The sequence below is a fragment of the Pristiophorus japonicus genome, chromosome X (genome assembly GCF_044704955.1).
Source record: "Pristiophorus japonicus isolate sPriJap1 chromosome X, sPriJap1.hap1, whole genome shotgun sequence".
Classification (NCBI taxonomy): domain Eukaryota; kingdom Metazoa; phylum Chordata; class Chondrichthyes; family Pristiophoridae; genus Pristiophorus; species Pristiophorus japonicus.
Window position 1 is genome coordinate 24,947,509 of NC_092010.1, and position 25,878 is coordinate 24,973,386.

Genomic DNA, 25,878 nt, shown 5'->3' on the forward strand with positions numbered 1-25,878 from the left:
ACAAACTCTCTACTTTAAAGAGAGGAACTGTTAAGAGTGGCATAAGCTGGAATTTGCGCCCCCAATATCGGCAGTAGGTAATGCAACTAAGAATTATTTGCAACTACCTTACGAGTAGCATATGGTCAGTGGGTAAATAGGGCTATGGTTTTTGTCCGTGTTTATCAGTAAGATTGCAGTCAGTCATTCAAGTGGCAGTTGGTGAATGTTATGATGCACTGCACCACAGCATGATGGGACAGGGGCCTATGGCAAGGAGATCTCCTGATTTCAGTCATGTCACTATGGGTAGTTGTGGAGTGGGGCTGAAGCCCTTTTCCTACTAGAAGCGATATAAAATCCACAGTTCTGTTTTAATGGGGCTCTTGTGCTCGAATAGTCCGGCTCTCCTAATAACCCTTCATTACAGATCCTCTGAGAGATCCTCCTTTCTCTTCCAAACTTTCACTTTGTCTGTGGTCAAGAAGGTCCCATAATCGTGTCTGCCTCATTGTCTGTTCCTCAACTTCCATCCCCTTAGCCTCTGCACCTGCCAGATCATCTGCTTTTACCCCGTCTACAATGTGATCCCAGTACCAAGTGCATCTTATCCTCCCCTCTTTACTTTCAGGAGGGAGTAACACTTGACACTCATTACAGCAACTAGAGGCAAATATATCCATATGAGTATTATGGATGACTCATTAGATGGATTTGATACCTGCACTTTTAATTCTAGGTTAATGATTTACCTCTGACTAGTGGTTATGCAAAGGTATGCTATGATATGAACCCTCTTGCATTGTTCCCGTTTTATCTACATTGTTAACTTATCAATTGTAAATTGTCTCAAGTACTCTCATTTTCAACTGAACAGACTCTCAGCAAAAGGAACTGAGGATACTAATTCCCACACAACATAATATATCAATTCAGGAAATGCTAGGTGGCTCAGTGGGTTGCACCCTTGCCCCTAACTCAGAAGGTTGTGAGTTCAAGTCCCATTCAAGACACTTGTGCACAAAAATCTAGGCTGACACTCCAGTGCTACACTGAGGGAGTGCTACATTGTCAGAGGGACAGTACCAAGAGAGTGCCGCACTGTTGGAGGGGCTGCACTGAGGGAGCGCCATACTGTGGGAGGGGCTGCACTGAGGGACCGCTCCATTGTCAGAGGGACAGTACCAAGGGAGTGCTGCACTGTGGGAGGGAGCGTCATACTGAGGGAGTGCTGCACGGTCGGAGGGGCTGCACTGAGGGGGCCCCGCACTGTGGGAGGGGCAGTGCTGAGGGAGTGCTGCACGGTTGGAGGGACAGTACCAAGGGAGTGCCGCACTGTCGGAGGGGCTGTGCAGAGGGAGTGCCGCACTGTCGAGGTGCTGTCTTTTGGGTGAGATGTTAAACTGAGGCTCGATCAGGTGGACATAAAAGATCCCATGGCACTATTTTTTTTTGAAGAAGTTCAGGGGAATTATCCCCGGTGTCCTGACCAATATTTATCCCTCAATCTATATCACTAAAAACAGATTATCTGGTCATTATCACATTGCTGTTTGTGGGAGCTTGCTGTGCGCAAATTGGCTGCTGTGTTTCCTACATTACAACAGTGACTACACTCCAAAAGTACTTCATTGGCTGTAAAGTGCTTTGGGACGTCATGAGGTCATGAAAGGCGCTATATAAATGCAAGTCTTTTAGATTGGAAAGGAGAGTGGATCAACGCTGTAAAAATATTTTAGAAAAAGCTCTTGCTATGTAGTGAGGTTTTTCTAACATCCACTTTAATCAAGTTAACTTTTTTCTCATGAGACGGGTGAAGTGTGTCCTTTGGTGCAAATGAAGCACTGATCATTGTTGCAGGGATGAACGGCAGCAGGGCACAAAAGGGCTCCAAAGCAGCAATAGATATTGGAGTATTCAGTGGCGCACAAAGGCTTCCTACCATTCTGCAGTTCCAAGCATTTTTAAGACCTGTTTCCCTCTCAAAAATAGGCATAAAGGTACGAATTATGAGACCATGTCACTCAATAGCTGGCACTGCTGCTGTGAGTTTCTTTGGACTCAGCATTGCTGGTTATACATATCGAAGGCGTGGCTTTGTCCTGCGCAACGTTTAGACAAGGCCCATGATCAAAGCATGGAGTTTAATTTATTCCTGGTGCACCGATCATGAGTTCAATGACGGTAACTGTTGTCACTTACTTTACAACTTGCACGCAACTGAGCAGCCAGTCAGAATGCACCTGCAATAATGCTGCTGAATTGCCCATTAAGTGTCCTAATAGGCACGTAAATGCTATAAATAATGCTCAGCGTGTCAATCAGCCGTGGACTGCGCAAATTGACGCTCCCCTGGAGGGAGCAAATGATTCCAAAAAGCTGCTCATCTCACAAGGCACGGCAGGTTATTATTGATCACGTGACAGAGTGGTAAATGGCCCTGTCTGGTTTCGAAGGGCAGCATGCTAATAAATAAGAGGCTCCAGTTGGGCAGGAGTTAAACAAGGTTTCTACCACGCTGGGAGGGATGTGCGGGAAAAGGTGTCCAGTTTGAAGAACAGTGTTGTAATGTATTTGCTTCAAGGGTTCTTTGCTTTAGAATTCATAGCAACACATTGCTATTAAGAACTAGTTGGTTTATTAGCAAAGGTTTAACAATCACACGACACATTACCAGTTCATCCACCAGGCTCACAACCACCTGCCTCATTGTGGATCCCCCGAACGCAACTGGATGGGGTTTTATTGAGTCTTGTGAACATCACGTGACTAGATAAGCCACTCCCAACTCAACAGCTCTACAAACTGTGAGCGTACTCACAGATGCATACATTACAAGTGTTAAGGCAACCAATGAACATTATGTCACGTCGTTGTATATGGATATGTTTATCAGTTATTGAGTCCGAAGGTTGTGGGTTCAAGCCCCGCTCTAGAGACTTGAGCTCATAATCTGGGCTGACATTCAGTGCAATACTGAGGGAGTGCTGCATTGTCAAGTGTGTCATCTTTGGGATGAGATGTTAAACCGAGGCCCCATCTGCCTGTACACATTGATGTAAAACATCCCATAGCACGATTGAAAGTAGAACTGGGGAGAGCTCCCGATGCCTGGCCAATACTTTTTCCCTCAACCAACACCACTAAAACAGATTAACTAGTCATCTATCTCATTACTGTTTCTGGGACCTTGCTGTGCGCAAATTGGCTGCTGTATTTAACCCCAAAACAACAGTGACTACACTTCAAATATAATTCTTTGGCTGTAATATGCTTTGGCATGTCCTGAGGTCGTGAAAGGCGCTATATCAATGCAAATTCTCTCTCTCTTCACAATTGTATTTTTTAAAATTCATTCCTGGAGTGTGCCCATCCCTAATTGCCCCTTGAGAAGGTGGTGGTGAGCCGCCTTCTTGAACCGCTGCAGTCCGTGTGGTGAAGGTGCTCCCACAGTGCTGTTAGGGAGGGAGTTCCAGGATTTTGACCCAGCGACGATGAAGGAACGGCCGATATATTTCCAAGTCAGGATGGTGTGTGAGTTGGAGGGGAATGTGGAGGTGGTGGTGTTCCCATGCGCCTGCTGCCCTTGTCCTTCCAGGTGGTGGAGGTCGTGGGTTTGGGAGGTGCTGCCAAAGAATCCTTGGCGAGTTGCTGCAGTGCATCTTGTAGATGGTACACACTGCAGCCACAGTGCACCGGTGGTGGGGGGAGTGAATGTTGAACTTCGCTTTGTCCTTCGCTTTGCAGTACTGTTCCACACCTCCTGTGCCACCATTTATACAGTTTCAGCTGTGGCTCAGTGGGCAGCACTCTTGCCTCTGATTCAGAAGGTTGTGGGTTCAAGTCCCACTCCAGGGACTTGAGCTCAAGGCTGACACTGTCTGAGGTGCTGTCTTTTGGATGAGATGTTAAATCAAGGTCCCGTCTGCTCTCGGGTGGATGTAAAAGATCCCACGGTACCATTCCGAAGAAGAGCAGGGGAGTTCTCCCCAGTGTTCTGGGGCCAATATTTGTCCCTCAACCACTAAAAAAGCAGATTATCTTGTCATTGCTGTTTGTGGGAGCTTGCTGTGCGCAAATTGGCTGCGTATCCCACATTACAACAGTCAGTGCACTTCAAAAGCACTTCATTGGCTGTAAAGTACTTTGAGACATCCTGAAGTAGTAAAAGGTGCTATATAAGTCTTTCTTTTATGTCACAACATAGAAAATGCCTGACCTAATCTTGTAATGTGTTTCTTTGTCTGTTTCATAAAAGCTTATCAACTGACATGAGAATATTCTACTGAATTATCCATGGTATGCAATGCTGTCAGGTCGGACACCATTGAAGTAACCTGCACCTGAGCACCTGAGTGTAGATTATTCTAATGGACAATATAGACCCACAATGAACTCTGGGACCATGGGTGGTTCTGGAATGCAGCATTTGTATGCGAGTTGCTTGACAAAGTGACTCTGTAATCAGCTTGGGCTTTTCGTGCTGTGGAATCAGCCCTCTTCATGTTATGGCATGAGAGCAGTCGACAACTGCACATGTGCAAGCACGTGTACATACAAGAGCTTGAAAGTCATGGTTTGCAACGATATCTTCTGCTTATTGGACCCTCCATGGTGATTGGGGCTGGGTCATGCAGGCTAGCAAAGAACAAGCACATCTGTGGGCTGTATGGGTAGGCTGAGGTCTTGGGTGGGCAGAACAATGCTGCCTTGGGGCCAGTGAAAGCCACCTCCACAGCAGACCACTAGGCCTCTAGAGACAGCAGCATTGCCTCATTTATACAACACTGCTGCTCGTCCTGGTGGCAGCAACACCATAAGGTCAAGATATCTGCCATGATCACCGAGCCACATTACACTGGCTGTAAGTTGAGTCTAGAGTGTCCCTTTAAATATCGTATGCAAGCCCCAAAATAGCACACTCTTGTTTACTACCACAATTTATTGCTGGAGGCACACCTCTGTTTACAATGGTCTGTGTGCTTCCCTAACATTGACTGCTTTCACCACAGTGACTATCAACACATCTTTTCTGTTGAATGGGAGGGGTCGCTTGCTGAGGCTTCTAATCTGGCTAGAGTTCCCCTTAATGGCTTTGTGCTTCTTTCCTGTGGCAATGGGTTCAGGCAACTCGTGGCGGCTTTGCGTGTCAGCTACAGCAAGGAAAATGCTGCCTGTTTACTGTCACCTTACACTATGGAGTCTCTCATAATTATCCCAATAATTTATATTTCAAAGGTTCAAAGATAAGATCTTGATTATGGGTTATCCAATAGGGCACAGTAAAAGGGGTTGAAAGGTCACACCTCAATCATTAACTTCCCTTTCTCTTGCAGAAGCTGCTTAACCTGCTGAGCATTTTTGGTTTTCACTTCAAACTTCCAACAATTGCAGCATTACTTGTTTTTTAACCGCCCCACTATTCTGCTTTTTGCTGTTTTTTCCAAATGGTTCTTTTTTGGGGGCTTTTGATAGAATAGACAGGGAGAACCTGTTTCCACTGGCAGGAAGGTTGGGAACCAGAGGACACAGATTTAAGGTAATTGGCAAAAAAAGCCAGCGGGGAGCTGAGGAGAATTTTTTTTTTACAAGTTGTTGCGATCTGGAACGCACTGCTTGAAAGGGCGGTGGAAGCAGATTCCGATGTTCTATCCTAATGTGGGAATGTTGTGCTCATTAAATGCAGTGTAGGAATGTAGGGACTGGCCCTGAAATACTTTCCATTTTAGGCATCCAGCCAAGGTCAGGTATAGAACAGTTAGATTCAGTTGAAAGCTCCTTTCCCCACTGATGTACTTTACTTTCAGGTACGGTAGCACAGTGGTTATGTTACTGCGCTAATAATCCAGAGATGTGACTTGAAATCCCACCATGGCAGCTGGGGAATTAAAATTCAGTTAATTAAATAAATCTGGAATAGCAAGCTCGTATCAGTAATGGTGACCATGAAACTACCGGATTGTCGTAAAAACCCATCTGGTTCACTAATGACCTTCAGGGAAGGTAATCTGTCGCCCTTACCCGGTCTGGGCCTATATGTGAGTCCAGCAGATTTAACAGTAGCTTTCGAAAGGAAATTGGATAGCTACTTAAAAAAGAGAAATTTGCAGGGCTATGGGGAAAGAACAGAGGAGTGGGACGAATTGGATCGCTCTTTCAAAGAGCCAAAACAGGCACAATGGGCCGAATGGCCTCCTTCTGTGCAGTGTGATTCACTTCACACAATGAACTTTTTTGAAGTGCATTCACTGTTATATAGCTAAACGCAACAGACAATCTGTGAAGCGATGCCCCACATGCTGCAATGAGATGAATGACCAGTTGCTCTGTTTCTGATAGCATTGGTTGAGGGATGAATGTTGGCCAGGAATACAAGCGAGCTCCCTTCAAACACTACCATGGGATATTTGAGGCCCTCATGAACAGACCGATGTTGCTTCAGTATAAAGACGGCTCCTTCAATTGGCTAAGTGACAGGAAACTGAGTAGTGGTGAACGGTTGTTTTCCGGACTGGAGGAAGGTATACAGCGGTGTTCCCCAGGGGTCGGTACTGGGACCACTGCTTTTCTTGATATTTATTAATGACTTGATGTGGGTGTACAGGGCACAATTTCAAAATTTGTAGATGACACAAAACTTGGAAGTATCGTGAACAGTAAGGAGGATAGTGGAATGGCGGACATGTGGCAGATGAAATTTAACACCGAAAAGTGATACATTTTGGTAGGAAGAATGAGGAGAGGCAATATAAACTAAAGGGGACAATTCCAAACTGGGTGCAGGCACAGAGAGACCTGGGGCTATATGTGCATAAATCATTGAAGGTGGCAGGGCAGGTTGAGAAAGTGGTTAAAAAAGCATATGGGATTCTGGGCTTCATAAATAGAGGCACAGAGTACAAAAGCAAGGAAGTTATGATGAACCTTTATAAAACGCTGGTTCGGCCTCAACTGGAGCATTGTGTCCAATTCTGGGCACCACACTTTAGGAAGGATGTGAAGGCCTTAGAGAGGGTGCAGAAAAGATTTACGAGAATGGTTCCAGGGATGAGGGACTTCAGTTACGTGGATAGACTGGAGAAGCTGGGGCTGTTCTCCTTAGAGCAGAGAAGGTTGAGAGAAGATTTGATCGAGGTGTTCAAAATCATGAGGGGTCTGGACAGAGTAGATAGAGAGAAACTGTTCCCATTGGTGGAAGGGTCGGGAACCAGAGGACACAGATTTAAGGCGATTGGCAGAAGAACCAAAGGCCACATGAGGAAAAACTTTTTTACGCAGCGAGTGGTTAGGATCTGGAATGCACGGCCCGAGAGGGTGGTGGAGGCAGACTCAATCGTGGCTTTCAAAAGGGAGTTGGATAAATACCTGAAGGAAAAACATTTGCAGGGCTATGGGGAAAGGGCGGGGGAGGGAGACTGGCTGAGGTGCTCTTGCAGAGAGCCGGCACGGGCTCGATGGGCCGAATGGCCTCCTTCTGGGCTGTAATCATTCTATAATTCAACAGTGCAACACTGAAGTGGCAGTCGAGATTTTTCAGATGGCTGTCCTGTTTTAACTTCGAATGGGAAGTAACTTCCCCCCCTACACTTTCCTTTTTAACTGTCAAGTTCTGCTTCATTAAATGCTCATTTGTCCCTTTCATGAAGTTTCAGTCAGGCTCGGTTTATGAAGCAGGCAGGTACAACAATAACTTGTATTTATAAAGCGGCTTTAACGTAATAAAACATCCAAAGGAGCGTTACAAGACAAGAACTCACGCACAGGCATCTTCCACCCTTCAACATGAAATTCGGGACCTGGAACGTCAGGACCCTCATGGACAACCCCGACAGCGACTGGCCGGAACGCCGCACCGCCATAGTTGCCCGGGAACTTAGATGCTTTGATGTCGACATCGCCGCCCTAAGCGAGACCCGGCGGGCAGGGGAAGGCCAGCTCAAGGAACAAGGTGGAGGTTATACCTTCTTCTGGAAAGGGAAACCAGAGGCCGAACGCTGCCACCACGGAGTTGGCTTCGCCATCAATAACGAGCTAGTCGACCACCTCAAAGACTCCCCCTGTGAGATTAACGAACACCTCATGACTCTTCAACTCACCCTATCCCGGAACCAGTGTGCCACAGTCATCAGTGCGTACGCCCCAACACTCGACGCAACAGATGAGACCAAAGAGGGTTTTTACTCCAACCTCTCAAAATCCCTGTCCCGCGTCCCTGCGGACGACAAACTGATCCTCCTCGGTGACTTCAACACCAGGGTCGGCAAGGACACAGCCCTCTGGGAGGCGTGATTGCAGAGAGGGGGTAGGGAAAGCCAACTCCAGTGGTACTCTACTCCTGACAAAATGTCTAGAACATGAACTCCTCATCACCAACACCTTGTTCCGCCAGAGGGACAAATACAAGGCATCGTGGCAACACCGTCGCTCCAAACACTGGCACCTGCTCGACTATGTCATCGTTCGAGCCAGGGATCGCAAGGATGTGCGCATCACCCGCGCCATGACAGGAGCTGACGACTGCTGGATGGACCACCGTCTAATCTGATCCATCATTGATATTAACATTGCCCCAAAGCGGAGGGGACAGCAGAAGCAGTGCCGCAAAAAAGTTAATGCCGGGGCACTTAAGACCCAGCTATACAGTCAGCGTCTCACAGTTAACCTGGCGTGCCTTGATGACCCGGAGATGCTGAATGCCCACAGTGTTTGGGCTGCCCTCCAGGTCTCCATAACCAGTGCCTGCAAAGAGATGTTCGGTCACTCAACCAGAAAACACCAGAACTGGTTTGATGAGAATGACCAGGAGATCCAAGAACTAATAGATCGCAAGCAAAGGGCATTTCTGAGCCTTAAACAACAACCCAACTCTGGAGCAGCAAAGCAACATTACAGATGGCTAAAGGTTAAGGTCCAACAAAAAACCCGGGACCTAAAGAACAGGTGGTGGATGGAGAAAGCACAGGAGATACAGCAGCTGGCCAACAGCCACGATATGCGAGGATTCTTCATCGCAGTCAAGGCCACCTATGGTCCAAACACCAAAGGCCCCACCCCACTGCTGGCCAAGAACGGGGAAACACTCATCAAGGACACCGAGGCTGTCAGGGCCCGCTGGAAGGAGCACTTCGAAGATCTCCTCAATCGAGACTCTGCCTTTGACCCGAGTGTTCTCGACTCCATCCCGCAACATGCGACCCGCCACCATCTCAGTAAAACCCTAGCACTACACGAGGTAGAAAAAGCCATAAGACAGCTTAAGAACAACAAGGCGACGGGAGCAGATGGAATCCCTGCTGAGGCACTTAACTTTGGAGAGGCACTGTTGGCGCGGATAGATGACCTCATCTCTCTCATCTGGAGGGAGATCTGAGATGCAGTGATCGTGACCATCTTTTAAAAAGGGGACAAATCCGACTGCGGCAACTACAGAGGAATCTCCCTGCTATCAGCCACTGGGAAAGTTGTCGCTAGAGTTCTCCTCAACTGTCTTCTCCCTGTGGCCGAGGAGTTCCTCCCGGAGTCACAGTGCGGATTTCATCTCCTACGGGCACAACGGACATGATCTTTGCAGCACGACAGCCGCAGGAAAAATGCAGGGAGCAGCGCCAGCCCTTATACATGACCTTCTTCGACCTTACAAAGGCCTTTGACACTGTCAACCGTGAGGGTCTATGGAGCGTCCTCCTCCATTTCGGATGCCCCCAAATATTTGTCACCATCCTCCGCCTGCTCCACGACGACATGCAGGCCGTGATCCTTACCAACGGATCCATTACAGACCCAATCCACGTCCGGACCGGGGTCAAACAAGGCTGTGTTATCGCTCCAACCCTCTTCTCAATCTTCCTCGCTGCCATGCTCCACCTCACACTCAACAAGCTCCCCGCTGGAGTGGAACTAAACTACAGAACCAGTGGGAAGCTGTTTAACCTACGCCATCTCCAGGCCATGTCCAAGACCACCCCAACCTCTGTCGTCGAGCTACAGTACACGGACGACGTCTGCGTCTGCGCACATACAAAGGCTGAACTCCAGGACATAGTCGACGTATTTACTGAGGCGTACGAAAGCATAGGCCTTATGCTAAACATCCGTAAGACAAAGGTCCCCCACCAGCCTGTCCTCGCCGCACAGCACTGCCCCCCCCAGTCATCAAGATCCACGGCACGGCCCTGAACAACATGGCCCATTTCCCATACCTCGGGAGCCTCTTATCAACAAGAGCAGACATTGACGACGAGATCCAACACTGCCTCCAGTGCGCCAGCGGAGCCTTCGACCACCTGAGGAAAAGAGTGTTTGAAGACCAGGCCCTCAAATCTACCACCAAGCTCATGGTCTACAGGGCTGTAGTAATACCCGCCCTCCTGTATGGCTCAGAAACATGGACCATGTACAGTAGACACCTCAAGTCGCTGGAGAAATATCACCAACGATATCTTCGCAAGATCCTGCAAAACCCCTGGGAGGACAGATGCACCAACATTAGCGTCCTCGGCCTGGCCAACATCCCCAGCATTGAAGCACGGACCACACTCGATCAGCTCCGCTGGGCAGGCCACATCGTTCGCATACCAGACACGAGATTCCCAAAGCAAGTGCTCTACTCGGAACTCCTTCACGGCAAGCAAGCCAAAGGTGGGCAGAGGAAACGTTACAAGGACACCCTCAAAGCCTCCCTGATAAAGTGCAACATCCCCACTGACACCTGGGAGTCCCTGGCCAAAGACCGCCCTAAGTGGAGGAAGTGCATCCAGGAGGTCGCTGAGCACCTCGAGTCTCATCGCCGAGAGCATGCAGAAATCAAGCGCAGGCAGCGGAAAGAGCGTGCGGCAAACCTGTCCCACCCGCCCCTTCCCTCAACGACTATCTGTCCCACCTGTGACAGAGACGGTGGTTCTCGTATTGGACTGTTCAGTCACCTAAGGACTCACTTTTAGAGTGGAAGCAAGTCTCCCTCGATTCCGAGGGACTGCCTATGATAATGATGACAAGACAAAACAAATACATTTGACACCGAGCCACATAAGAAGAAATGACGGCAGGTGACCAAACGCTTGGTCAAAGAAGTAGGTTTTAAGGTCTTAAAGGAGGAAAGAGAGGTCGAGATGTGGAGAGGTTTACGGAGGCAAATCCAGAGCGCAGACATCTCGGGGGGAGGGGGTGGATGGAGTTGTGAAGGAGATTACAGAGATAGGGAGAGGTGAGACCATGAAGGGATTTGTAAACCAAGGATGAGAATGTTTAAGTTGAGGTGTTGCTTAACTGGGAGCCAATGTAGGTCAGCGAACACAGGGGTGATGGATGAGTGGGACTTGGTGTGAGTTAGGACACGGGGTAGTGTGCACAGGGGGTGATGGGTGAGTGGGACTCGGTGCAAGTTAGGACATGGGGCAGCGAGCACAGGGGGTGATGGTGTTGAACAGGACTCGGTGCGAGTTAGGACACGGGCTGCTGAGTTTTGGATGACCTCAAGTTTACATGGGGTAGATTGTGGGAGGCCAGCCAGGAGCGCATTGGAATAGTCAAGTCTAGAGGTAACAAAGGCATGGATAAGGGTTTCAGCAGCAGATGAGCTGAGGCAGGGGCGGAGACGGGCGATGTTACGGAGGTGGAAATAGGCAGTTTTAGCTATGCCGTGGTTATGTGGCCGGCAGCTCATTTCCGGGTCAAATATGACACCTGGGTTGTGAACAGTCTGGTTGAGCTTTGGACAGCTCGGGAGAGGGATGGAAACATAGAAAAACATAGAAAATAAGTGCAGGAGTAGGCCATTCGGCCCTTCGAGTCTGCACCGCCATTCAATGAGTTCATGGCTGAACATGCAACTTAGTACCCCATTCCTGCTTTCTCGCCATACCCCTTGATCCCCCTAGTAGTAAGGACTACATCTAACTCCTTTTTGAATATATTTAGTGAATTGGCCTCAACATCTTTCTGTGGTAGAGAATTCCACAGGTTCACCACTCTCTGGGTGAAGAAGTTTCTCCTCATCTCGGTCCTAAATGGCTTACCCCTTATCCTTAGACTGTGACCCCTGGTTCTGGACTTCCCCAACATTGGGAACATTCTTCCTGCATCTAACCTGTCTAAACCCGTCAGAATTTTAAATGTTTCTATGAGATCCCCTCTCATTCTTCTGAACTCCAGTGAATACAAGTCCAGTTGATCCAGTCTTTCTGATATGTCAGTCCCGCCATCCCGGGAATCAGTCTGGTGAACCTTCGCTGCACTCCCTCAATAGCAAGAATGTCCTTCCTCAAGTTAGGAGACCAAAACTGTACACAATACTCCAGGTGTGGCCTCACCAATGCCCTGTACAACTGTAGCAACACCTCCCTGCCCCTGTACTCAAATCCCCTTGCTATGAAGGCCAACATGCTATTTGCTTTCTTAACCACCTGCTGTACCTGCATGCCAACCTTCAATGACTGATATACCATGACACCCAGGTCTCGTTGCACCTCCCCTTTTCCTAATCTGTCACCATTCAGATAATAGTCTGTCTCTCTGTTTTTACCACCAAAGTGGATAACCTCACATTTATCCACATTATACGTCATCTGCCATGCATTTGCCCATTCACCTAACCTATCCAATCACTCTGCAGCCTCATAGCATCCTCCTCGCAGCTCACACTGCCACCCAACTTAGTGTCATCCGCAAATTTGGAGATATTACATTTAATCCCCTCGTCTAAATCATTAATGTACAGTGTAAACAGCTGGGGCCCCAGCACAGAACCTTACGGTACCCCACTAGTCACTGCCTGCCATTCTGAAAAGTACCCATTTACTCCTACTCTTTGCTTCCTGTCTGACAACCAGTTTTCAATCCATGTCAGCACAATACCCCCAATCCCATGTGCTTTAACTTTGCACATTAATCTCTTGTGTGGGACCTTGTCGAAAGCCTTCTGAAAGTTTAAATACACCACATCAACTGGTTAGCCCTTGTCCACTCTACTGGAAACATCCTCAAAAAATTCCAGATTTGTCAAGCATGATTTCCCTTTCACAAATCCATGCTGACTTGGACCTATCATGTCACCTCTTTCCAAATGTGCTGCTATGACATCCTTAATAATTGATTCCATCATTTTACCCACTACCGATGTCAGGCTGACCGGGTCTGTAATTCCCTGTTTTCTCTCTCCCTTCTTTTTTAAAAAGTGGAGTTATATTGGCTACCCTCCACTCCATAGGAACTGATCCAGAGTCTATGGAATGTTGGAAAATGGAGTCGGTTGTGAGGGAACGCAGTTCTGCTGCTCTCGGTATAGCCTGTTCTACTCGTGTGGCATGAATATTGGCTGCAAGGACAGTTTGCATTGCAGGACAAATTGTCCTTTGGTTGCAACAGGTTGATGTGCGTACCACTCAAAATATGTGGTCCACATGGTACATTGCGGTAATGAGTGAGCTTTACTGAGTGGCCGGGGTTGATGACAATCCTGGGGACTGATTTCAGGGTGTAGAAGTGGCACGAGGGTGTACTGCTGTGACCCCCTGGTTTACCGATGGAGTACTTGCAGACTTACTTCAGGGTTGCTGTTGGCATGGCGACGAACTGCTGGCAGGTGCCAGGATCAGGAACAAATTTTTGAAGAATTCTTCCTGATTCAGCCATAAAAGGTGCATCCTTTTGTGGGATTGGGCTATCTTCCGTAGTGCTTCAGTGCATGGGGCAAGGTCCTTTGCAGCTATTTCAGGGGCGGGGCTCCAACAGAGTCTATGAAGAAAAAAAATCGAGTCCAGATTAGAATCTCAGAGGGCTGCCAATGGGGAGGCCCAGGACACCATTATCCACCCGAAACGCTAACTCTGTTTCCCTCCCCACAGACGCTGCCTGACCCGTTGAGTGTTTCCAGCATCCGCAGTGTTTTGCTCTTGTCACGGTGGGCAGGGTCTGGTTCAATGAGGTGCTTGGTGATTTTATGGAGAGCACCGCAACCATGTATGTTTACACACACGAGAAACACTGCGGTGACTCTGGGAATTTACCTCGACAAAAAGGTAGGGCTGGAATATGATCTCCCGTGAATTTTAACTTGTCTGTGTGGAACGGTGTTACTATCAGTCGAATGGTCACCGTACAGGAGGAGGCCATTCGGCTCGCCGGCTCTCTGCAGGAGCACTTTAGCTAGTCCCACTCCTCCCGCCCTTTCCCCTGCAAATTTATCTTTTTTAAATTAAAAGAAAACCAGCTCTTTCATGGCTGAAATTTGGTGACACAAACACTTTATTGCAGACCGTGCCATTCACGTCGCTTTCTGGAGAATCTACCGACCAACGTTTCGAGTGATGCACCGTTAAATGGGAACCTCCGCGCACGGTGCAACAGCGCCGCCTGGCAGGCAGTCGCGTCAATTTCACTGTCCGGTGGAAACTGACACACATTGTTACATTGATAAAATGCGGGCGGCATAGTAAGCACCTGCCTGCAGCATCACGCGAGCCGTGCCCAGGAATATCCACACAGACAGCAGCAACCGTCACCTCGAGCCCTTCTTAACTTCGATTTCTACACTTTGCCATTAGATGAGAATATATATATATATATATATATATATTTTAATTGCCAAGGATTTAACAGTGAAAGATAATTGAGAGGAAAATGTACGCTGGACGGAGGAGAAAGAAACCTATTAAAAAAACGTAAGTTTTTTTTATATATATATGTGTATATATGTATGTGTGTATATATAGTGTGTTTGTGAGTTTAAATCTGCGATTTGCAAATTCATTTAGAATTATGTTAAATAATGTATTTAAAAGCGTTAAAGAACTGTTCTGACCTGAATTTTTCAAAGATATGTATGCATATATTGTGTGTATAAGTGTAAAATATGTATGTATGTATATATATTTTGTGACATAAATATCGGAGTCTTACGTTTAATACTTTGTTTTATATTTTCCTGCATTTTGGCAAAGAAATGAAGACACTAAGTCTCAAACAGTAAAATTTGAGACTGTGTAATTACAGTTCATTCCTCTGGCTACAGTTAAGTGCATTGGTTAGCCCTCCATCTCTCTCTCTCTCTCTCTCCTTGATTGCATAGAATGTACAGCACAGAAATAGGCGATTCCTAACAAAAGTGAGTTGTAAAATTGTCTGGACATTAAATTGTATATTAGACATTGGATTCTGCATATATTCCAGCTTGTGCTTCAAATCTGGAAATATTCTGGTCGAGCTGATGAACATCCGATTAAGCCATGAAGGATTGTTTGCCTACATGACAATGACTGCACTCCAAAAGTGATTCACTGTGTGAAGCGTTTTGAGACGCTTTTGGGAGACGTGATGAGTCATTGTTTACAGGTACTTTTGGGCTAGACTTTTGGCAATATTCCGCCCATATTACCGCTCAGTTTTTTGGTTTTTAGCCCAATACCACCCATTTTTTGTTTCTAGAGGAAAATTCCACCCACTTACCGCCCATATACCGCCGGCGGTAATTTCGGCAGCCTATTACCACACCAGAAGTAAACTGATCCGCCGCCCATCATCTGCAGGTGATTTTTCATGTAGTCAGGCGGTATTGATACCTTGATAACTTCATACTGTACGATTACCGCCGAGATATGGGCGGTAGCGGCAGCAAATGGAAAGTCCAGCCCAAATATATATATATAAAAGAAGGCAACATTTCACGTAGTTGCATCATTATAAAATCTCCATCAACAATTGACCTTCCTTCAGTTTCTTTAATATTTTATGGGACTCAGAATGAGGAGTTAACAGTGCTTGGGATAGTATGTGACTGGAGACATGAGTACAATTCCACAGCTCCAGTTGAAAAATGAAAGGCAGACTTACATTTCTGTAGCACCTTTCCGAACTCCGGACTTCCCAAAGTGCTTCACAGACAATTAATTATTTTTGGAGTGTTGTCACTGTTGTAATGTAGGAAATGCAACAGCCAATTTGCACACAGCAAGCTCCCACAAACAGCAATGTTTGATGGGAATGGTAGCATAGTGGTTATGTTTACTGGCCCAGTAATCTAGAGGCCTGCACTAATGATCTGGAAGACTTGAGTTCAAAGCCCACCATGGCAGCTGGGGGAATTTAAATTCAGTTAATTAAATAAATCTGGAGTAAAAAGCTTGTATCAGTAATGGTGACCATGAAACTATCGGTTTGTCATTAAAAACCCATCTGGTTCACAAATGTCCTTTTTTAGGGAAGGAAATCTGCTGCCCTTACCCAGTCTGAGCCTATATGTGACTCCAGACCCACAGCAATGGGGGGTTGACTCTTAACTGCCCTCTGAAATGGCCTAGCAAGCCGCTCAGTTAAGGACAATTGGGGATGGGCAATATATGCTGGCTTTGCCAGCGACGCCCACAGCCCGTGAATGAATAAAGAAAAAAATGTGATAATGACCAGATGCTCTGAATTCGTGATATTGCCCAGGACAGCGAGGAGCACTCCCCTGCTCCTCTTCAAAATAGTGCCATGGGATCTTTTACATACACCTGAGAGGGCAGACAGGGCCTCGGTTTAATGTCTACATCCGAAAGACGGCATCTCCGACAGTGCGGCACTCTCTCAGTACTGCACTAGAGGTGTGAGCGTGGATTATGTGCTCTGGAGTGGGACTTGAACCCACAACCTTCTGACTCATCGGTGAGAGGGGTATGAACTGAGCCATGGCTGACACTTTTGGTTTCAACAAGTGGTGCGTTATATTTAAATGAAATTGTAGGCCGACAGTTCCCTGTGGTAGGGCAAGCGAGTTCTAACCCTTGCTCCAGGAGGTATTGAGCAGTGATTGGGGGTTTCCACATGGGGAGGGAGGGAAGTTGAGTGAGCAAGGCGGCCCAGTCTGCTCTGAGAAAAATCTTAAGTGCCAGTTGCAGAAGCTTGGGAATAGACTACGTGCCCATTGTCTCGGATGGGTAATGAGTGTGGTGGTTGGGGAGCAGATCAGAGGGCAATGCAATAAAAATAAAGAATAGACTTGGGGGAATAATGTGGAAGATCCATACCTTAAAATGTGCAACTTGTTATTGCGTAATTATTTACACGTGTTGAAGATATAATATGCAAAGGGAAATGTTCAGTTTTGGCTTGTTCTGACTCTTGATGTTATGTTAGTGCCAAAGTAGAGTCTCCAGAAGAAGTGAAGTCAAATCCATCCAGAAGACACAGGGAGCGGGTGAATGCGGAGCTGGAACAGTTGGCTGGGCTCCTACCCTTTCCTGAGGAGGTAACTTCAAAACTCGACAAACTATCGGTTCTACGCCTGACTGTCAGCTACTTGCAGGCAAGGACCTTTTTCGATGGTAAGGCTCAGTTACAGGCCTCATTTAAAAATGTTTTAAAACAAGCTCGTTTCTTATCATTCTTAATGGCATCTGAAAGGATTCCCCGTCAAATTAACCTTTATCTACATGATGGTCAGCTTATCTCCATTTGTAATAGTTTCCAATAACGTACTAATTTGGTAAAGAAATGGCTTGAATGTAATGTAGTTGATATTGATTGTGACTGTACTCAATAAAAGGCTAGTTTGCAACTGAGGCATTGAGTGACACAAAGGGCAAGAACACTGACTTTCCACCTCTAGGATTTGGGCTTGTTTGCAACACTAATGCGATCAGTCAGATTTTCTCTCTGGCAGCTGAAATGTGTATGGGCAGTCTCAACTCAGTTCCGAGTAGGTGCAAGCCCAGAGCACAAAACTGCCTCTAACTAATTGGTCTCAATTGTTAGCTCACTCCGAGAAGCCTTCAGGATGGATTGTGGTGTGGGAAATGGATCTGTCAGATTGGTTCAGCACAGTGCACTCTTTAGGACATCACTGGGACAGAGTAGAGACAGCTTAACTCTGCATCTAACCTGCGTTAAGTCTGATCCAGAAGTTTTGATGCTGACACTGCAAGCAAAAAGTGATAAATAAAACTTCATTCCCTAGTCCCTTAACCGAAAGGGTACAAAAATCACCCCGAAAAATCAAAACCGAACTTTAGAATGAGGGCGAGGGGGTGGGGGGTGTGAATGGAATTTTCTGTCGGGGCATGATTGGGAAGTTACACCTGAAATTACACCTGTTCATGTGCCCATTTTGCCAGTGTCTATTTACACCCAAATTTCCTGCCAATCTCATTAACATATGGCAGAACGTAAACATGCGGAAATGCACATGCACAATCAGGGCCTGAGGAAAGTGCCAAACCCACACCATATATTCCTCCTTTATGTATGAAAATTAATGTTTCAAACCATCCATGCACATTAGTCGCAGCGTGTTTAAGAACATGCAATCGTGGAAGCTTTTCAATTTTTAATGTGACTTACACTGATGCCATAAAAATCATTCAGAGACACATTGAAATACAGAACAGGTCTCCGGGAGGGTACATTTTTTAAAGCTGTCTCTCAAAATTGCAATTAAACACCCCCAAAAATGACGTCATTTCCCGCTGTGCCTAAAATTCTGGGAACAGTTTTACAGCTGATTTGGGCCAGCATAGCCTGGGAGTGGAGCCATTATAATGAGCAGCGATGCTCCCGGGTGCAGGAATTGATAGGGGAGGAGAGAAAAGAGCCAGGAAGTTCAGGTGTAGCGTAATTTGCGCCTGAGTTTTCACAATCTTTTACGCTGGGTGCTTGCTTTATGCCCCGACTACACATGTCTTTGGACACAAATACACAGGAAATTCCACCACAGTGTTTCTTCAGTACATGATTCCATGGTCGAATTTTATATTCCTCTCCATCCCAATCTCTGTTGATCTAACAGCAGAATACGTTGAAGAATTGCTCCATGTTTGAAAAAGTCTGAAGATATTTTTTTTGCTGAAGTTTACTTGTGCAGCTACATAGACTGATGGGATGGAGCGAAGCAAGGGCAGGAGTTATCACTGAAGACAGCTTCTTTTCTTTCGTGAATGTGATTTCAGAACACACATTTTGCACGAATGGACACATAGTGAGACAGAGTACAGGGAGCTTTATCCTGAATCTAACCCATGTTACATCTGATCTACAAGAGATTTATCATAACACCATAGATAGAAGTGGGAGAAAACAGGGGAGAGGGGATTTGTGTTTTTAATCACAGTGTAACTTCTTACAATAAATTGTATAATTTTTGTATTTGAGGTAAAAGTCTTCAATCTGATTGCCTTAACCCATGCTCTGTCCAATTGCCTGTCCCAGTTTCTGTTTATTAAAGAAGATAGGAACAGGAGGCAGCCATTCAGTCCACTGAGTCTACTTTGGCATTTTTGTTTCTCCCTTTTTATTTCTAATCCATTGCCCTTTCTCCTTGTCCCTTAATACCTTAACTCCCGAAATAAGTATGCACCTTCCTTTTAAATACTTCAATTGATTCTGTGTCTATGGGCTTCTTTACAATGCAATGTGCATTCTCACAACCCTTAACAGAATCACAGAAGGCGGCCGTTAAGCCCATCGCGTCTGTGCTGGATATCTCACTAAAACAACAACAACTTGCATTTATATAGCGCCTTTAACGTACCAAAACATCCCAAGGCGCTTCACAGCAGTGTTATAAAACAAAACAAATAAATTTGACACCGAGCAACATAAGAAGAAATTACGGCAGATGACCAAACGCTTGGTCAAAGAGGTAGGTTTTAAGGAGCATCTTGAAGGAGGAGAGAGAGGTAGAGAGGTTTACATAAGAACACAAGAAATAGGAGTAGGCCATACGGCCCCTCGAGCCTGCTTCGCCATTTAATACAATCATGGCTGATCCGATCATGGACTTGGGTCCACTTCCCTGCCCGCTCCCCATAACCCCTTATTCCCTTATCATTTAAGAAACTGGCTATTTCTGTCTTAAATTTATTCAATGTCCCAGCTTTCACAGCTCTCTGAGGCAGAGAATTCCACAGATCCACAACCCTCTCAGAGAAGAAATTTCTCCTCATCTCAGTTTTAAATGGATGGCCCCTTATTCTAAGATCATGCCCCCTAGTTCTAGTCTCCCCATCAGTGGAAACATCCTCTCTGCATCCACCTTGTTGAGCCTCCTCATAATTTTATACGTTTCGATAAGATCACCTCTCATTCTTCTGAATAAGTAGACGCACAACCTACTCAACCTTTCCTCATAAGTCAACCTCCTCATATCAACCTTGTGAACCTTCTCTGAACGTATATCCTTTTGTAAATATGGAAACCAAAACTGCACGCAGTATTCCAGGTGTGGTCTCACTAATACCCTGTATAACTGTAGCAAGACTTCCCTGCTTTTATACTCCATCCCCTTTGCAATAAAGGCCAAGATCCATTGGCCTTCCTGATCACTTGTTGTACCTGCATACTATCCTTTTGTGTTTCATGCACAGGTACCCCCAGGTCCCACTGTACTGCAGCACTTTGCAATCTTTCTCCGTTTAAATAATGCTCTTTGATTTTTTTTTTCTGCCAAAGTGCATGACCCCTCACTTTCCAACATTATACTCCATCTGCCAAATTTTTGCCCACTCACTTAGCCTGTCTTTGTCTTTTTGCAGATTTTGTGTGTCCTCCTCACACATTGCTTTTCCTCCCATCTTTGTATCGTCAGCAAACTTGGCTACGTTACACTCGGTCCCTTCTTCCAAGTCGTTAATATAGATTGTAAATAGTTGGGGTCCCAGCACTGATCCCTGCGGCACCCCACTGGTTACTGGTTGCCAACCCGAGAATGAACCATTTATCCCCACTCTCTGTTTTCTGCTTGTTAGCCAATCCGCTATCCATGCTAATATATTACCCCCAACCCCATGAACTTTTATCTTGTGAAGTAACCTTTTATGTGGCACTTTGTCAAATGCCTTCTGGAAGTCCAAATACACCACATCTACTGGTTCCCCTTTATCCACCCTGTTCGTTACATCTTCAAAGAATTCTAGCAAATTTGTCAAACATGACTTCCCCTTCATAAATCCATGCTGACTCTGCCTGACCAAATTATGCTTCTCCAAATGTCCTGCTACTGCTTCTTTAATAATGGACTCCAACATCTTCTCAAGCACAGATGTTAGGCTAACTGGTCTATAGTTTCCTGCTTTTTGTCTGCCTCCTTTTTTAAATAGGGGCGTTACATTTGCAGTTTTCCAATCTGCTGGGAACTCCACAGAATCCAGGGAATTCTGGTAAATTACAACCAATGCATCCATAGTTGGGCACTATACCATTACATTTTTTTAATTTTAGGGTCTTCATATACTGTAAGGGAGATAAGATAAATATAAATTTATGAAAATATCAAAAACTCTTTCAATCCCAAAAGCCTTTCACTGAAAAATAACCCACTAGCAGGATCTGTGGTCTAACCTTTGCTTGGTAGTTTCTCTTTTTAAGTCAAGCACTTCCTGTGATGCATTCCATTGATGTGCCAAGCTAAGCTTGCTCGCAGGAGCTCTAAAGGCTGGATGATTAAGATGCAAAGCAGCTTGTTGGTTTACTGTATAGAGGAGGAGAACTGTGAGATGGCACTGGCTTGAAAGGGAATCCAGTCTTGTACCTATGGAAGGGTTTATAAGAAATAGGAGCAGGAGTAGGCCATTTGGCCCCTTGAGCCTAATCCGCCATTTAATAAGGTCATGGCTGTTTTTTGTTGATTGAGGGATAAATATTGCCCAGGACACCGGGGATAACTCCCCTGATCCTCTTTGAAATAGTGCCAAGGGATCTTTTACATCCACCTGAGAGAGCAGGTCAGGTTAACAAATCAAGCATGACAGTAAAGTGGATAGGAAACTCCCATGGGCCAAGCATTGCTATTTCAATTTTCTAAGCACCTCCGATGTCCAGCGACACAAACTGCGTAACATTTCAATAAGACAGGACTATGGGAGTGCATTTGGATTAAATTTGTAACATACACGCGCTGAATCTTAGAGGTGTGAGAGCAGAGGTGCTTTACTATGACAATGACAAAGAAAAGAAATAAATGGACTTGAGGTAACCTCCCCAGTCTCCTGCTCCCAGCTTGGAACTGGATGTTTCACAGCTGTACGAAGGTGTCTTTTAAATATTTACCCGAAACTTGCGGTCAGCAGTGAGGGGAAGGCATTTGCCACTGGCCCCGAACTACACCTCGCACAAGGATCTCACGGTCCCTGTGTCGAGAACTTCTGGTTTTCCGACACGTAATTCAAATCAACGGCGTATATTGGGGATTCCCTTGTGCGAGCTGCTGTGGCGTCAATAAGCTGTCTGAGCAGCCAATCAAAATGCAGAATTCTCACACAGCAAACCAGGAAGTGGGCAAGCTCTTCAAATTCTAGCTTTTAAAAAATGTTAAAGAGAGCAAAACAAAGAGTGGGGCTCTTGGGTGGGGAAAAAGCAAACCTGAAATAAAGATGACCAAACTTTTTTAAAATGTACATTTTTTTTTTTTAAGTTTCTTCAAAATTTAATTTTTATTTCACACTGCACAAAATTAAAATTTGTTTTCCAGGCCCTTAACATTTGTTTAGAAGTAATAACTCTGTCAAACGCCGTCTTTCAGATGAGACGTTAAACCGAGGCCCATCTGCTCTCTCGGGTGGATGTAAAAGATCCCCTGGCACTATTTCGAAGAAGGGCAGGGGAGTTATCCCCGGTGTCCTGGTCAATATTTATCCCTCAATCAACATCGCTAAAACAGATTATCTGGTCATTATCACATTGCTATTTGTGGGAGCTTGCATTGCGCAAACTGGCTGCCGCGTTTCCCACATTACAACAGTGACTTTCTGGTGTCATCATTTGTGGTTTTGCTTTTGTGTCAACATTTACCATTGTACATTTCTCATTCGGTTTTGCTACGTTAACTGTCACAATGTAGTTGCAGCCTTTGGCCACCAGGTGGCTCACCGAAAGATTTTCAAATATCTCAACGCAGTCACCATCTTATGTATATAAAAAAAAACGATATTCATCAATTGCCACTAATGCTGCTATTTCTGTTGCAGTTGCTTTGAAGAACCGCAGATGTCCGTCTGTGGGTAATGGGGCGAAAGGCAACAATGGGCAACAAGCTCTTCGCGAGGTGCACTTGTCCGAGATGGAACTGATTTTGCAGGTAAGGAACTGTGGGGGCGAAATTCGGTTACACTCCATTTGGGGGCAGTAACCGAGGGGAGGCGGGACTTGTTGAGCTCGGCGTGAAAGCCCCTCCCCGGGCGCGAAATTACGGTTACCGCTCCTCGCAGGAAGTGGAGTGCAATGCTGGGCCCTCCACTTCCTTCTGGGGTGGGTTCGGGAGCACTGCGCCATCTCTCCGTACAGTGCTGACACATTTCAACACCCCTCCGAACTCTGCAGACCCTTTGAAGGCCTCCACTGGGCCAGCGATCGCAGCCTGGGCCCCGAGAAAGGAGCGGCCAACGGCCCGGCTGATGAGTCGGGAAAAACAAAGATGGCGGCGCACACCTCCTTCAAGGTCCGCTCCGCGATGGGTGACCAGCCTGGTTCGCGACCCGCAAGGCTGGCGTAGGTATTGCCCGCGGCCAGTTTGCGCCGCAGGGCATCGCCGGAGGTGGAGCGACCCTGAGCGTTACCAGCGGGGTGCGCCTCTAAGTCCCGCGCAATTTCACGGGGGCCGGTAGCGCCGCCGCCCCCCTTCTCCTGGGCGAAAACCGTTTCATGCCCCATTAGCGCCCCCCCCCCAGAGGTGCTAACGGGAGACGCACAAGGGAATTTCAAGAAAGGTGCAATAACAGTTGTTCATTGAGTATCCTTTATATATTCTGTGGGTTTCCTTGTCATATATACAGGGGACGAGCTAAGGTCGAAGAATTGAGGGGGAGCTGGAAGGGGGGTGGGGTGGGGGAGGTCAGCATCAAAATTTGGCCAACTTGGCATAGAACTGTCACAATGACATCCTCCAATGCAGTACTGCCATTTGCGTCAGACTCAAAATGGCAACACGATCGACATTTTAAAAGTTAAGCGAGCCAATTATTTGCAGCTAGTTTTGGCCGAATCCTGACCTACAAAATTGGCTGCCCCCATGTAACCCACTACCCCTCAATTCCCCACTGGATATATAGGCTTGTTCTCCAGGAGACCAAACTATATGAAACATAGCAAATTCTAGATACTTTCAGGGCCTTAGATTGGTGCCTGCCTGGTCAAGAATGGGAGCGCAATGGAATGAGAGAGTATCCACCTTGCACATTGCCATTCCAGTGCCATCAATAGACACGGGGAGAAAATAAGGGGAATCAATCCCTCTTCTACTATTGGTATAACAGGTGGAAAACATCTTAACTCCAATCTCAACACTTAATGTACAGGTTTTCTAGCCACAAAGGATAAATCTAAATAAGCCTATTGGCTCACTGAACTTTTAAATTCCCCATTGCGTTGCCAATTTTCCAATTGCATGTGGGTGGCACAGTGGTGCAGGGCATGGGAACAGCAATGTGCAGGGCAAACACTGCCACCCACTTCCAATTGGGAAAACTAATCTTGACCAGCAGCATCCAGCGTAAACGAGTAATTTTCTCATTTCGATTTATCCTCTGTGGATTCGGAACCTTGTATATTGTGTTGAGACTGGAGTTGAGATGTTTTTCATTTGTTGTACCAGTAATAGAAGTTTCTTCCCCCCCACCCTCCCCTGTCTATTGATGGCATTGGCTTGTGCTCGGGTGTGGTCACAGCAACTCTGGCTGTTATTTTATTACCACCCCCTTCCTGGTCCAGGGACTTTAAGGTCAATTGTAGTGCCCTCATCCTTACCTTTTGGATTACATAGGATTACATCGGATATACGGCACAGAAACAGGCCATATGCTCCACTCGAGCCTCCTCCCGTCTTTCCCCATCTAAATCTATCAGCATAACCCTCTATTCCCTTCTCCCCCATATACTTGTCTAGCCTCTCCTCAAATACATCAATACTATTCACTTCAACCACTTCCTGTGGCAGTGAGTTCCACATTCTCACCCCTCTCTGGGTAAAGAAGTTTCTCCTGAATTCCCCATTGGATTTCTTGGTGACTATCTTATATTGATGGCCTCTAGTTATGCTCTTCCCCACAAGTGGAAACATCCTCTCTGTATCCACTCTATCAAAACCTTTCATCATTTTAAGGACCTATTAGGTCACCCCCCCAGCCTTCTTTTTTCAAGAGATAAGAGATCCAGTCTGTTCATCCTTTCTGATATGTATACCTTTGCATTTCTGGTAATATCCTTGTAAATCTTTTCTGTACCTTAGCTGGGATCACCTAACTCAGCACAGATCAGGGATCAAACTTGGGAACTTTGTGGTCTGCATGACTTCGTACCTCACCACACCCTCCATTCACCTATTAGATGGGGTTTTTATGTACATTAAAAGTGTGATACCATTGGCAACATATAATTTTGTGTTTTTCGTATATGCAGGCACTGGATGGCTTTGTGGTGGTTATAACTGCTGAAGGAGACTTCTTTTACACCTCCCAAACAATTCGGGATTATCTGGGCTTCCATCAGGTCAGTTTATTGAGATTATTACTTAACAAGACACTCCTCCATAAAAACTGCAAAGACCTTTATTGGCAATAAATGAGCTTTCTTGGGGAAACGTTTCTCCTGCTTGACTGAATAAGTTTTTAATCAGCAAAATGTGTGGGGCTACACTTAATATGACATACACATAACCTGAGGCCATTGAAACCTATCCAAAGAATTTGAAAGATCCCCTGCCTTTATTGCAGCAGCTAAACCTTAACAGCTACCATCTCCAGGCCTGTTCACGACCGATGGCCAGATCCTCGCTAGCACAGCTGTGAAGCCCATCTGAGGACCAGGTCCGGCCTGCAGTTAGTCAACCTTCCCAGCAGCTCTGACGGGCTTCTCGCTCGCGGGCACCTTGCACAGTTTGTAGCCCTTGGCCGCAGATCGGAGAGATTGCTTCTTCCAGTCATCCTGAACATGCAGCAAGCT

General features: G+C 46.2%; 1 protein-coding gene across 1 annotated transcript in view; it reads left to right on the forward strand.

Moving 5' to 3' along the window:
- Positions 1–25,878, forward strand: part of LOC139240877 (uncharacterized) — a 184,511-nt gene that overhangs the window by 132,219 nt on the left and 26,414 nt on the right. Inside the window, exons 12-15 of the mRNA XM_070869384.1 lie at positions 14,592–14,636; positions 17,089–17,276; positions 22,911–23,020; positions 25,336–25,425. Coding sequence (XP_070725485.1) covers positions 14,592–14,636; positions 17,089–17,276; positions 22,911–23,020; positions 25,336–25,425 — 433 coding nt within the window. The remainder of the gene's footprint in view (positions 1–14,591; positions 14,637–17,088; positions 17,277–22,910; positions 23,021–25,335; positions 25,426–25,878) is intronic.